Genomic DNA, 15,196 nt, shown 5'->3' on the forward strand with positions numbered 1-15,196 from the left:
GTGTTGAGAGATCACTCCTCGTGTGGAGAGATCACTCCTCGTGTTGAGAGATCACTCCTCGTGTGGAGAGATCACTCCTCGTGTTGAGAGATCACTCCTCGTGTTGAGAGATCACTCCTCGTGTGGAGAGATCACTCCTCGTGTTGAGAGATCACTCCTCGTGTGGAGAGATCACTCCTCGTGTTGAGAGATCACTCCTCGTGTGGAGAGATCACTCCTCGTGTTGAGAGATCACTCCTCGTGTGGAGAGATCACTCCTCGTGTTGAGAGATCACTCCTCGTGTGGAGAGATCACTCCTCGTGTGGAGAGATCACTCCTCGTGTTGAGAGATCACTCCCCGTGTTGAGAGATCACTCCTCATGTTGAGAGATCACTCCTCGTGTTGAGATCACTCCTCGTGTTGAGAGATCACTCCTCGTGTGGAGAGATCACTCCTTGTGTTGAGAGATCACTCCTCGTGTTGAGAGATCACTCCTCGTGTGGAGAGATCACTCCTCGTGTTGAGAGATCACTCCTCGTGTGGAGAGATCACTCCTCGTGTGGAGAGATCACTCCTCGTGTTGAGAGATCACTCCTCGTGTTGAGAGATCACTCCTCGTGTGGAGAGATCACTCCTCGTGTTGAGAGATCACTCCTCGTGTGGAGAGATCACTCCTCGTGTTGAGAGATCACTCCTCGTGTTGAGAGATCACTCCTCGTGTTGAGATCACTCCTCGTGTTGAGAGATCACTCCTCGTGTTGAGAGATCACTCCTCGTGTTGAGAGATCACTCCTCGTGTTGAGAGATCACTCCTCGTGTGGAGAGATCACTCCTCGTGTTGAGAGATCACTCCTCGTGTGGAGAGATCACTCCTCGTGTGGAGAGATCACTCCTCGTGTTGAGAGATCACTCCCCGTGTTGAGAGATCACTCCTCGTGTTGAGAGATCACTCCTCGTGTTGAGATCACTCCTCGTGTGGAGAGATCACTCCTCGTGTTGAGAGATCACTCCCCGTGTTGAGAGATCCCCGTGTTGAGAGATCACTCCTCGTGTTGAGAGATCACTCCTCGTGTTGAGATCACTCCTCGTGTTGAGAGATCACTCCTCGTGTGGAGAGATCACTCCTCGTGTTGAGAGATCACTCCTCGTGTTGAGAGATCACTCCTCGTGTGGAGAGATCACTCCTCGTGTTGAGAGATCACTCCTCGTGTGGAGAGATCACTCCTTGTGGTGTTGAGAGATCACTCCTCGTGTGGAGAGATCACTCCTGGTTCTGTGCTTCAGTCACTTAAAGCACCTCCTCCAGTCACCTCCTCCTCATCTCCTCCTCCTCGCTCCGGTCTCTCGAGCCTCTGAGAAGACACCGTGTGGAGATCTCCCTCCTGTCCGAACCAGCAGGTCAACGAGGGCGGGACGACCCGGGACGTCCTGCTCCACTTTATCCTCTTAACGAGTCTAAACCGTGCTTTCCTATTGGTCGGCGCCAACATTAGGTTGCGGGTCTTCCTCTGATGGGTCCCCTACAACATGATTACATGATACCCCACCTCTTTATTGTATTATCTGTCTGTTAATGTTTGTCCGCTAATGTCGCACCGAAAACAACCAAAGCAAATTCCTTGTATGTGAAAACTACTTGGCAAATAAAGACCTTTCTGATTCTGATTCTGATGATAAAAGTAGTAATATGTTTGTGGAAGGTTCCACGATGAGAGGGGTAAAAAAAAATCTATCATCTCAAAGCAACAAATGAATTGCATATACAAAACCAAAGTCAAATAGTTGATGACATCACTGGAGGAGAGGCTTTAATCTTTCCCCCCAAGTCGACGCTGGCTGAACCACCATCTGCACCGCCAGCAGGGGGCAGCCTCGACTTGCGACTCCCCCCCCCCTGTGGCATGCCGGGCTGCGCCGCACGGGGGGAACAAAAGGCACGCTCCGCCCGGCGCTGTTCCTCCTGCCTCTCTGGTGTCCCTCTGGAAGGGAACACGGGGGTCGCGGGGAACAATGCCGGAGGTCATGTCCCATTAGGGAGGATGCTAGTCAGCTTAACCCAACAGTGACTACCCACACACCCCCAGGCCCTGTCCTGCTCATAGGGGGGTGGAGCAGCTCTGGTGGTCCTGGTGGAAGATGGATGTGTGTGTGTGTGTGTGTGTGTGTGTGTGTGTGTGTGTGTGTGTGTGTGTGTGTGTGTGTGTGTGTGTGTGTGTGTGTACACACCATAAAGGTTTGCCTCAGGCTCGAGCATAAACCCATGTACAGTCGCTGCACACTGCAGCTCTGCACTGACAACCAAGCTTTCCACCATACCAAAGCATGAGGGGTATACTGGTATTGTTTTGATGCAAATGTCTCTTGTTGTTGTTGTTGTTGTTGTTGTTGTGTTGTTGTTGTTGTGGTTGTGTGTTTTTGTCTTTTTTCTGAATGTAAAATGTATGAAGACATTAATATTGTACGTGTTGTCTCTAACCTCTTCTCTTTACTTGCATGTTTGCATGCCGCGCCCTATCAAAACGCAGAGGCAGACGAAGGTAATGGGAAAAAACAAGTCTTTGTTTTATGATTTTTTTTTTAAATAATTTTTATTTTATTTTTAACTTTTTTTTCCCCTCCACGATTTCTATTTCCTCTTAATGCCTTTATCATTCCTACCAGACCTTATGTCATTAGCATTTTTATTGTTTTCCATCTCCCCCAACCTCACCTTCTGTCTCTATCTCTCTCTCACTCTCTCTCTCTCTCCCTCATGACCACCCCCCTCTTCTCTTCTGTGAGATGAAGATCGGGGGGGGGGGGGGGGGGGGCGAACTTTGTTGTCCCTCTTCAAAGCTCCCCGTTAGATGTCTCTCGTATCCGCTCACCGTCGAATTCCCCCAAGCAAAGCGACGCTTGTTCCATTTTAAACTCGTCTTTTATTTTTACAGTTAGACACACACACACGCACACACACACACACACACAGTTAGACACACGCACAGTTAGACACACGCACGCACACACACACACACACACACACACACACACACACACACACACACACACACACACACACACACACACACACACAGTAGTGAAACAACAGTACTTAGCGGTGTAATCCAGGCTGGCTTTGGCTCTCTATGTCTCAAGGCTTTAGATGACTTTGGGTGCTGAATGCAGCCGTCGACACAAGACGTACAAATGACTCATTATCTTGTTGAGTTGAGTGTTTCACTCATCTTACCTTCAATATACTTTTTTTTAACCACCACCTAACCACCACCTAAACACCACCTAATCACCACCTAACCACCACCTAAACACCACCTAATCACCACCTAATCACCACCTAATCACCACCTAATCACCACCTAATCACCCCCTAATCACCCCAAACAACACATACTTCTGTACCATTTGAAGTTCCCCTTCACTACCATCACCACCACCATCATGACCACCACCACCATCACTACCACTACCACCACCATGACCACCACCACCATCACTACCACCACCACCACCATCATGACCACCACCGCCACCTAACCCCAAACAACAGATGCCTCTGTACCATCAGATGCTCCCCTTCACCACCCCCACCACCACAGGAGTCTTTTGAGAAGTTAGGTCTTCACCTCCACCCTCTCTCTCTCTCTCTCTCTCTCCCCCCAGCGGGTCGTAGGCAGTTTGCTCGTCACGAGTGGGCTCAGAAGGCGGCCTACCTGCTGGGCTGCAGCCTGGAGGAGCTCTCCTCCTCCATCTTTAAGCACCAGGTGAAGGGACTCCAGCGCTCCACCTCCTTCAGAGGAGGCCCCGACGAGGCCGGCCAAGGGGACGGCTCAGGTGGGTACCAGTACAAGGCCACGCCCACTTCTGGTAGACGCTGTTAAAGGGGCACTTCGCCAAAAAACAATGCATATTTATTTTGCACATAATCTCACACACATCCAAAAGCTCTAGACAGTTTTGCACGCTGTTTCATTGAGCTGTGATTAACACAACATGAAGATTCAATGTTCCCAATGGCTCTGGTGACTATCAGTTTTGGCCATATTCAAACTTTCAATAATGTGTGAGATGAATCAAAATGAATCGGTATTGTTTTGGTGACGTGCCCCTTTAATATATAAGATATTTTAGCTTGACACTCAGAAGCTTGAAATGTCTATTTACCAGGCAAATGCTGGGAAATTCTAGTTGTGGCCACTAAGCAATTGTTTTGATTGTACTGGTTACACTTTGACTGGTCTTTTTGAGAATAAATAGAGAATTCTGGCAATCATTTTCCAAATGCATCAATTCTTAATATTTATTTAGATTTTATTTAGTGACATTTGGTTGACGATAATATATTGATTGAACCTCTTGTGTTCTCTCTCTCTCTGTTCCTTCTCTTTCCTTCTCTCTTCCTCTCTCCCTTCTTCTCTCTCCCTCTCTCCATCCCATCCCTTTTCCTTCTCTCTACCACCTTCTCTCTCCATCCCCTCTTCCCTCTACCTTCTTCTCTCCTCTTATCTCTCTCTCCCTCCCTTCTTCTTTCCTCCTCTCTTTCTTTCTCTCCCTCCTTCTCATTATATCTCTCCTTCCTCCCTCTCTCTCCCTCCTCCTTCTATCTCTCTCTCTCTATCTCTCTCTCCTTTCTCTTTCTCTCTCCCTCCTCTCTCTCTCTCTCTCTCTCTCTCTCTCTCTCTCTCTCTCTCTCTCTCTCTCTCTCTCTCTCTCTCTCTCTCTCTCTCTCTCTCTCTCTCTCTCTCTCTCTTCCCCCCCCCCCCCCTCAGGTCCTAAGATCACAGCCCTGGAGTGTCTGGAGGCCATGGCGTCAGGTCTCTACTCGGAGGTCTTCACGTTGGTCATCTCCCTGGTCAACAGGTCCGTCTCCTGCCTTCTTCACCTCTAATCGTCTCTCTCTCTCACTCCCTCCCTCCCTCTCACACCTCTCCTCTGGCCTGTCGGGTCTCCTCTCTGTTCTGTGAATCACCCTGGTCACACTTAGTCTTGTTAATGAGCTCTATAGATAGAACTGACCACCACCAGTCCAGGGTGGACTCGCTCTCCAAGGCCTCTTGTTCACGTAGACCCTGACCCTCTAATCCTTCCTCCATCCTCCATCCCGTGAGGACAGTATGGTCACTCTGTAGACCCTGACCCTCTAATCCAGTGGTTCCCAAACGTTTTCAATCAGGCCCCACTTGGGTAGTTGGAAATATTTTCGAGCCCCACCTAACCTGGTCCCCATCTAGATGTGTGCTAGAACAAATGTTAGGCTGCAAACATGCCATTTCCTCTACTAACAATACAAGATTAACATAACAAGACACAAAGACACAATTATAGTTTTATATTTTATTTGAAAGTGAGCAAAAGCTTGGCAAATGATCCACTGCTCTAATCCTTCCTCCCTCCTGCATCATGTGAGGACAGAATGGTCACTCTGTATCCACTACAGCAAGCTAATCATTTAGTTGGAAATTTTTTCTAACTAGACGACCTCCATTAGCCTTCTCAGGAAATAATCAACACAATTTTTTATACAAAAACATGTTTTTTCCCCTCTGCTAAATGGCTGGCTGTCTGTCTGGCCTGAGAGATTACTGTCTGAGTGGTTCCATCAATCAGCCAGCCACACATCCACTCAGCCAGGGCAGCAGCAGGCTACAGGTTAGAGGCGTGGCTACAGGTTAGAGGCGTGGCTACAGGTTAGAGGCGTGGCTTGTGACCCAGGGCAGCAGCGTGGTTACATGTTAGAGGCGTGGCTACATGTTAGAGGCGTGGCTTGTGACCCAGGGCAGCAGCAGGCTACAGGTTAGAGGCGTGGCTACAGGTTAAAGGCGTGGCTTGTGACCCAGGGCAGCATCAGCAGGTTAGAGGCGTGGCTACAGGTTAGAGGCGTGGCTTATGCCCCAGAGCAGCAGCAGCAGCAGGTTAGAGGCGTGGCTACAGGTTAGAGGTGTGGCTACATGTTAGAGGCGTGGCTTGTGACCCAGGGCAGCAGCAGGTTAGAGGCGTGGCTTGTGACCCAGGGCAGCAGCAGGTTACAGGTTAGAGGTGTGGCTACATGTTAGGCGTGGCTTGTGACCCAGGGCAGCATCAGGCTACAGGTTAGAGACGTGGCTACAGGTTAGAGGCGTGGCTTGTGACCCAGGGTGGCAGCAGGCTACAAGTTAGAGGCGTGTCTTGTGACCCAGGGCAGCATCAGGCTACAGGTTAGAGGCGTGGCTACAGGTTAGAGGCGTGGCTTGTGACCCAGGGCAGCATCAGGCTACAGGTTAGAGGTGTGGCTACATGTTTGAGGCGTGGCTTGTGACCCAGGGCAGCATCAGGCTACAGGTTAGAGGCGTGGCTACATGTTTGAGGCGTGGCTTGTGACCCAGGGCAGCATCAGGCTACAGGTTAGAGGCGTGGCTACAGGTTAGAGGCGTGGCTTGTGACCCAGGGCAGCATCAGGTTAGAGGCGTGGCTACATGTTTGAGGCGTGGCTTGTGACCCAGGGCAGCATCAGGCTACAGGTTAGAGGCGTGGCTACAGGTTTGAGGCGTGGCTACAGGTTAGAGGCGTGGCTTGTGACCCAGGGCAGCATCAGGTTAGAGGCGTGGCTACATGTTTGAGGCGTGGCTTGTGACCCAGGGCAGCATCAGGCTACAGGTTAGAGGCGTGGCTACAGGTTAGAGGCGTGGCTTGTGACCCAGGGCAGCATCAGGCTACAGGTTAGAGGCGTGGCTACAGGTTAGAGGCGTGGCTACAGGTTAGAGGTGTGGCTTGTGACCGGAAGGTTCAAATATCTTCCAGACTAGCTGGGTGGTTGGAAGTGACCCAGTATTACTTGAGGGCTATTTTATTTTATTGAACTATTTTATTGCACTGCACTACTGCACTATTATACTCTGTCTATTCTATTTTACTCTTTTTATTACTGTCTATTTTAAAAACCGCCATAGAATGAAAGTGTAAACAAAGAGACCTATTGGGATGTTGGATCCTAATGTGAAAAACGATGTGATTTGCATTACCTTGTTATTTTGCTGTTACACCGTATCTATTTATAGTATTTAATGCTTGTTTTATATGTATGCACTTGTCAAGTCAAGAGTCAAGTGTTTTTTATTTGTCACGGCATACAAGCATACAGTGAAACTTGATGCATTGATCTGCCAATTTTATGCAAATGTTATGCCTGTCTTTTTTACTGCTGTGAAGCACTTTGAGCTGCAATTCTTTTATGAAAGGTGCTATACAAATAACGTTTATTATTATTATTATTATTATTATTATTATTATTATTATTATTATTATTATTATTATTATTATTATTATTATTATTATTATTATTATTATTATCTGTAGTGTACCTCTCATGGTAGCTGCTCTAGTAGAGCTGCTCAGTGGCTGGTGGTAGAAGACCCTGCTTGTTCTGTAGCTGCTCTTTGATGTGTGTGATGAGAACAGGGCGTTACTGAAAACCTACCCCAGTCAACCTGATCCGATATTTTACCTGAGAGATAGAAATCACTCACCTTGACTCGATTACTATCTCTTTCTCTTTCTGGCCGATCCCCTGTCTCTCTCTCTTTCACTCTTTCACTCTCTCTCTCTCTCTCTCTCTCTCTCTCTCTCTCTCTCTCTCTCTCTCTCTCTCTCTCTCTCTCTCTCTCTCTCTCTCACACTCTCACTCTCTTTCTCTCTCCTTCCTCTCTATCTCTCTCTTTCTCTCTCTATCTCCTTCCTCTCTATCCTTCCTCTCTCTCTCTCTTTATTTATCTCTCTTTCTTTCCTCTCTCTCTCTCTCTCCATCTCCCTCTCTTTCCTCCCTCTCTCTCTCTCTCCATCTCCCTCTCTCGCTCGCTCGCACTCTCTCCATCTCCCTCTCTCTCTCACACTCTCTCGCTCGCACTCTCTCCGTCCGCTCTCTCTCCGTCCGCTCTCTCTCCGTCCGCTCTCTCTCTCTCGCTCTCTCTTTCTCTCTCTCGTCCTTCTCTCGCCCTCCAGGGCGTTGAAGTCCAACCAGCACTCTCTCTGCTCCCTGCTGATCGTGGACACGCCGGGCTTCCAGAACCCACGCATGGCGCGGCGCCAGCGGGGCGCCACCTTCGAGGAGCTCTGCCACAACTACGCCCAGGAGAGGCTGCAGACCCTGTTCCACGAGCGCACCTTCGTCCAGGAGCTGGAGAGATACAAGGAGGTGCTGCGGCCTGGGGGCAGACAGAACACTCACTGGCTACATACAGGACATGCACATAGATTACATGCAGAGTACACGCACTCAAGCACACACAACACACACATATACAGGTTACACATGCATGCATAACATTGATACAGCGCTGGAACTAGTAGATATATCCACTGTGTCTAGTAGTGATGTGCAGGTTGACTCCTGAGTCGGGCCTGCGACTTACTGTCACCATGTTGGACAGTTGCGAGTGGGTGGATAGCTAATGTGGGCGGGTCCGGGTGATGTCAGAGCTGACCTGCACATCACTAGTACCTGCCTATCATCCTGAAGAGCTTTAGGATGCCCCCCCCCCCCATCAGTCTCCTCCCTCTCCTGCCTATCTTACAGTAGCTGCCTATCTTACAAACAATTGTGCATGTCATTAACACGTCTTTTATCGTCATTCTCTGTCAATGAAATTAACATAGATGTATGTTAAAAGAAATTATACTGAAATTGCAAGATTTTCTTTTTATCTCTAACGTCATACAAATGTACAGACTTACACAACCCAATCTGGAGTATGACACAAAATATAAATTGTAATATAAATGTACAAAAGTGATCTACCTCTTGACTGTTAACCCCACGATAGGTGACTAACCCAATACCTCTATTCCCTCACATCTAGGAAAACATAGAGCTTGCTTTAGATGACATAGACTCCAGTACCTCAATGTCTGTAGCAGCTATTGACCAAGCTTCGAGCCAATCCATGGTAAGCAGAACAACCCCTCTCACTGGAGGCCTTGCACGGAATGTTTGTGTACTTCTCTTTCTTCCAACATGGCCGCCCGTTACCATTGGTGTCCGCGTTTTAAAGGAAATGCCCAATTTCTGTGAAGTGGTGGAGGAGGTACAACATTGGAAAAACATATTACTCTTCCACTGGGACTTGTTTTTAAGATTCAGTAATAAAACACCAATTTATTAGATTTTTTTTTTGGTCGGAATACTTCTCATCGACACATGGCAACCGTCACCTGTTGTCTCTTCCAACATGGAGGAAATTGGGCATTCCAAACATTCTGTGAAAAGCCTAAATTCCACGACCTCTGTTTTTGGAAGTGTCTCAATGTTTCATGTTTGTGTCCATGTCTGTCTTTGTGCGTGACACTAACCTCCCTGGGTGTGAATCATCTGCCCATCGGCAGGTGCGAAACTCGCTTCAGATGCCACGTTTTGGTTCAAATTCTTTTTGGGGATTTCAATTTCTAGAGTATGTTCAGGAGTTGATATTCGCCTGCTCTCATTGCATGCAGATGACTGCATTTTGATGAAGATGTTAACAAGATAGAGTACACACTACCTGCCCGTCTCTCTTCATTTTGCCCGATATTACACCGAAATTGAGTCAACTTTGTGACACAAGCTGACAAATGAGCCTTTGTACGGCGTGTCAGCCGCGTTACCTCGACCCAATTAACTCAGCTTTTGATGATTGCCGCTCGTTGTTTTTCTAATAATTCGCTCAGTTTCCTCTTGGAATTCATTTCACATCAGCGATATTAATTGCAGTCAAGTTTTTGATTGGTTTCACTTGTCAGACTGAAAGTCAGGCTCGGCTTCTCCCTACAAAACCCATCCAATTAAGTTTATTTATGAGGCAACTTCGCATGGCACCTGGCCTTTGCAGAAATGCCATGTGTATTGGCCCGAGAAAGCAAGATTAACAAGTGTTATAATTCAGATTAGAAGCGTGCGGATTGTATTGAAAGTGATTGAGAAGGCGACAAACAAATAAACAAACTTGCGTGTACAAAGCCAAGCAGAGCTTGAACTCTGAACTCTGAACCAGACAAACTATTGAATTCTGTGGCAATTCCAGGTGTAGGGGTTGCAGAATAAAACAGATAGACACACCAGTTGTGGTTCCAAAAATAATAGTTAGCTTTATTTTAAATCAAACACTCTACTGTCCTCATTTATCTCACTTACTTAATTTAAATCTAACTGAAGTCTGCCGGGCGGCTTCTCCTCTTACCGGTCTGACTCCTCCTCTTACCGGTCTGACTCCTCCTCCTACCAGTCTGACTCCTCCTCTTACCTGTCTGACTCCTCCTCTTACCGGTCTGACTCCTCCTCTTACCGGTCTGCCTCCTCCTCTTACCGGTCTGCCTCCTCGCCCCTGATGTGAGAGAGTGTCCCCTGCCCCCTATTTACTCACTTTCCTCAAAACGTGCATCCCGTCGTGATTCGCCAGCTGGTATTGATGGACTACTAGCTGCAGGTGCATCTGGAAGCGGAAGCCCAAATATGGGCAGAGCCTAGCCATTGTTGCCGGCACATAACCTTCAATCACCCAGTGGTGGCTTGGCGTTGCCACAGCTGACAGCGGCACGCAGGGATTCAGCCCGAGGAGAGACTGATAGACCCAGAAAAGAGCGGAAATACCCATAGAAGTAGTTTGCAAATAAATAATTCACCGTAGTCAAAACGGAATCAGCTCTGATGAGCAATTCCCCCCTGATGTCTTTGGTTTCAGATCCTGTACGGAGATGCGCTTGTTTTGCAGTAGCTGGATCTCTGAAAGGGATCCAAGTGTCACCTGGGCAATTAGTTAGTCTCCAGAAACACAGTGGAGGTTCTGGAAGCAGCGCTCCCTTTGTATTCAAAGGCAGCCTGTTTGCACCCCTTACCCGCCTCCGTCGCGGTCGGCAGTCTCTGCCAAGCACACCAGGAGGTTTTGGAGGATTTTTGTCTGACCATTTTTGCTGTGTGGGGTTCTCTCTCCTGATTGGTTAAAGTGGGAAGGGCTACCATAAAATGTATTTTATGTTTACTGCAGAGCCGAGGGACTGGGAGACTCACGTTACTGACCAGACACTCTGTATCAGTGATGGCTGTTTACTGCAGAGTGGAGGGACTGGGAGACTCATGTTACTGACCAGACACTCTGTATCAGTGATGTCTGTTTACTGCAGAGCCGAGGGACTGGGAGACCCATGTTACTGACCAGACACTCTATATCAGTGATGGCTGTTTACTGCAGAGCCGAGGGACTGGGAGACCCATGTTACTGACCAGATACTCTATATCAGTGATGTCTGTTTACTGCAGAGCCGAGGGACTGGGAGACCCATGTTACTGACCAGACACTCTATATCAGTGATGGCTGTTTACTGCAGAGCCGAGGGACTGGGAGACCCATGTTACTGACCAGATACTCTATATCAGTGATTGCTGTTTACTGCAGAGTGGAGGGACTGGGAGACCCATGTTACTGACCAGACACTCTATATCAGTGATGGCTGTTTACTGCAGAGTGGAGGGACTGGGAGACCCATGTTACTGACCAGATACTCTATATCAGTGATGTCTGTTTACTGCAGAGCCGAGGGACTGGGAGACCCATGTTACTGACCAGACACTCTATATCAGTGATGGCAGAGTGGAGGGACTGGGAGACCCATGTTACTGACCAGACACTCTATATCAGTGATGGCTGTTTACTGCAGAGTGGAGGGACTGGGAGACCCATGTTACTGACCAGACACTCTATATCAGTGATGGCTGTTTACTGCAGAGCCGAGGGACTGGGAGACCCATGTTACTGACCAGATACTCTATATCAGTGATGGCTGTTTACTGCAGAGTGGAGGGACTGGGAGACCCATGTTACTGACCAGACACTCTATATCAGTGATGGCTGTTTACTGCAGAGCCGAGGGACTGGGAGACCCATGTTACTGACCAGACACTCTATATCAGTGATGGCTGTCGGAATGTAGAGCTATTATTATTTTTTACACGTAGACCACTTGTTATAACAAATACCACTTACAGCTCCTTTTAAGAGTTCATCATTAAGAGTTACGAGTTCTTAACCTTAATCCTATGGTTCTGTTGCGAGGTGAACATAGTCTGACCTAAAACGTCGACAGAACTGCAGGATTCAGGTTATAAAAATGGGCGGACGGCCACGTTAAGCACAACCTTTATCATGAAGCCTGTTTTGGCAACATGACATTCCTCTGTCTAAAAAAAACACACTGAGAGAGACGGGTTGTTTTTTGGGTAGAGCGTTGCTGTGCGTGGGCTTGATGTGTTGCCGAGTGGATGGGTGTGAACTGCAGTGGATGGCTGGTAGAGTGGGATGTGTTGTGGTCACGGGTGAGTATGAGATCTACCATTTACAGACGCAGGGAGGAAGTGTGAACGCTGCAACTCCTGCCTGTCCACCAGCTTGAGACTCTGTGTGTGTTACTGACTGTCCTGTCGGTGTGGGTTTACTTGATATGAGAGACACTGTGCTGTATCAACCTGCGTGTGCGCAACAGGGGACCTAATAATTCTGCTACCGATTTGGGTGCACTTCATTATGTTATATTATAAGAGGTTATGTTTTATTACTGTGTGTGTGTGTGTGTGTGTGTGTGTGTGTGTGTGTGTGTGTGTGTGTGTGTGTGTGTGTGTGTGTGTGTGTGTGTGTGTGTGTGTGTGTGTGTGTGTGTGTGTGTGTGTGTGTGTGTGTGTGTGTGTGTGTGTGTGTGTGTGTGTGTGTGTGTGTGTGTGTGTGTGTATACGGGATAATTAGTCACATTAATGTCACTGGGTCTGTCCTGTCATTTTGGGTGTACTTGTTTTATGACTGTGTATACTGTGCTACATCAACCTGTGTGTGTGTGTGTGTGTGTGTGTGTGTGTGTGTGTGTGTGTGTGTGTGTGTGTGTGTGTGTGTGTGTGTGTGTGTGTGTGTGTGTGTGTGTGTGTGTGTGTGTGTGTGTGTGTGTGTGTGTGTGTGTGTGTGTGTGTGTGTGTGTGTGTGTGTGTGTGTGTGTGTGTGTGTGTGTGTGTGTGTGTGTGTGTAAAACAGGATACCTAGTGATTCTGCTGCCCTATCCATTTGGGTGCACTTCATATGATGTTCTATTATGAGGTCTTATGTTTTATCACCCGTGTGTGTGTGTGTGTGTCTCTCTCTCTCTTGCTCTCTCTCTCTCTCGCTCCCCCCCCCCCCCCCCCCCCAGGTGCGCACCCTGGCCCGGACGGACGAGGCGCGGGGCCTGCTGTGGCTGATGGAGGAGGAGGCGGTGCAGCCCGGGGGCACAGAGGAGACCCTGCTGGCCAGACTCTTCAGCTACTACGGCCCCCCGGCGCAGGGAGACAACAGCAGAGGTGAGGGACTCTGCTGCCCCCTGTGGGGACGCACCAGAGGGGCAGGACGCTCCGTCACTGTCTGCTTTAGTCTTAACCAGGACACACGGCCACAGAGGAGCGCGCCGGGGCTCCAGGGGAAACCGCTAACTGCATCTCACCGTACGCCGATGATACAGCACTGTGCACTGTGGTTGGAAGCCATACTGCCCAGTGGTATAACTGATGTAGAGTAGATATGGGATATAATACAGATGTAGATATAGTATATAACCAGCGGTTCTCAAACTACGGGTCACGACCCAAAGTGGGGTTGTGGGTAGGTGACAGTGGGGTCGCACATTGGCAAGTAAATAAAAAGCAAAATAATTATAATAATAATAATTCTTTGAAGCACTTTTTCATTTTTTTTATGTTCTGGCAACATATTTTGGCTAAATATGCCTCGCTTTATAAATGTATTGATAACATAGTGCTGTAATAAAACGGTCTAATAAATATGCATGATCAAGTTCTACAACGTGTGCTTTTATTTCGATATTCCTTAATTCCTTAATGTATTACGCGATACATTAAGTGTGGGGTCGCCAAGAAAAATCCTAAATAAAATGGGGTTGTGGCATAAAAAAGTTTGAGAACCCCTGTGTACACAGGTATGTAGACGGGGTAATAGGCAGATCTATTCATACAGATATAGATGAATATATTTACAGTATATACGTAGTTATTGCACATGGCTATCATACAGTGTTATACCCAGTGCCTTCACTATATCGGGTATACTGTAAATATACTGCTGATATACTCAGTAATTAGGTTTGCTACAAATGCCCTCTTTTCAACACATCACTGTCACTTATACACGTCTGTAGATTGGCCATCGTTACACTCATTTACAAAACCGTCCTTGGTCTGACCCCTCCTTATTTGATACACTTGTTCAAATAGTCAAAAAACTACTCCCTATAACACCAGAGCTGCTCTCCATATCTCACAAGATGTTCCCAGTGTTAACACTTCCTTTGGTCAATCCTCCTTCCAATTAGCTGCTACCAGCAGTTGGAACGAGATGCAAAATACTTTGAAATTGGACAAATTGATCACTCACTACTTTTAAGGACAGTAGAGGAGAGTTGTTTACACACACCTGCAACCCAGCCCATCACCCAGCCTTTTTACTGTAATGGGTCTGTTCTGCTTCATGTATTACATACCGTGTCATTTTATTTGGTTGGTTGTTTGTTTGATGTGTGATTTAATTATTTCCCTTACCTCTGTGATGTATGTATCGTCCCTTTTCTTGGCCCCTTTCCCTGTTACCCTTCGAGAGGTCCTTTTGTCCTCTCGCCAGGCCGTCATTGCAAATAAGAACTTGTTCTTAATTGACCTGCCTTGTTAAATAAAGGTTAAATAAAAATAAATAGTATCTAAATACTACTTGTTAAATAATATCTACCAAGGTTCCCAGGGACTAACTGTAAAAGAAAATATAAAAAAAAATAACCTTGTTACCGTCTGGACTCTTATGTACCTTACTACTATGCTACTATACTTATACTACTACCTATCACGCTAATATGTCTATACTACTGTACTATACTACTATACTTATACTACTACCTATCATGCTAATATGTCTATACTACTGTACTATGCTACTATACTTATACTACTACCTATCATGCTAATATGTCTATACTACTGTACTATGCTACTATACTTATACTACTACCTATCATGCTAATATGTCTATACTACTGTACTATGCTACTATACTTATACTACTACCTATCATGCTAATATGTCTATACTACTGTACTATGCTACTATACTTATACTACTACCTATCATGCTAATATGTCTATACTACTGTACTATGCTACTATACTTATACTACTACCTATCATACTAATATGTCTAT

General features: G+C 47.1%; 1 protein-coding gene across 1 annotated transcript in view; it reads left to right on the top strand.

Moving 5' to 3' along the window:
* Positions 1-15,196, top strand: part of LOC311224464 (unconventional myosin-XVIIIa-like) — a 283,821-nt gene that overhangs the window by 137,677 nt on the left and 130,948 nt on the right. The window contains 5 exon segments of the mRNA XM_084309468.1: positions 3,642-3,812; positions 4,748-4,838; positions 7,953-8,145; positions 8,810-8,896; positions 13,149-13,296. Coding sequence (XP_084165594.1) covers positions 3,642-3,812; positions 4,748-4,838; positions 7,953-8,145; positions 8,810-8,896; positions 13,149-13,296 — 690 coding nt within the window.

The sequence above is a fragment of the Notolepis coatsorum genome (genome assembly GCF_963971535.1).
Source record: "Notolepis coatsorum genome assembly, chromosome: 1".
Taxonomy (NCBI): domain Eukaryota; kingdom Metazoa; phylum Chordata; class Actinopteri; order Aulopiformes; family Paralepididae; genus Notolepis; species Notolepis coatsorum.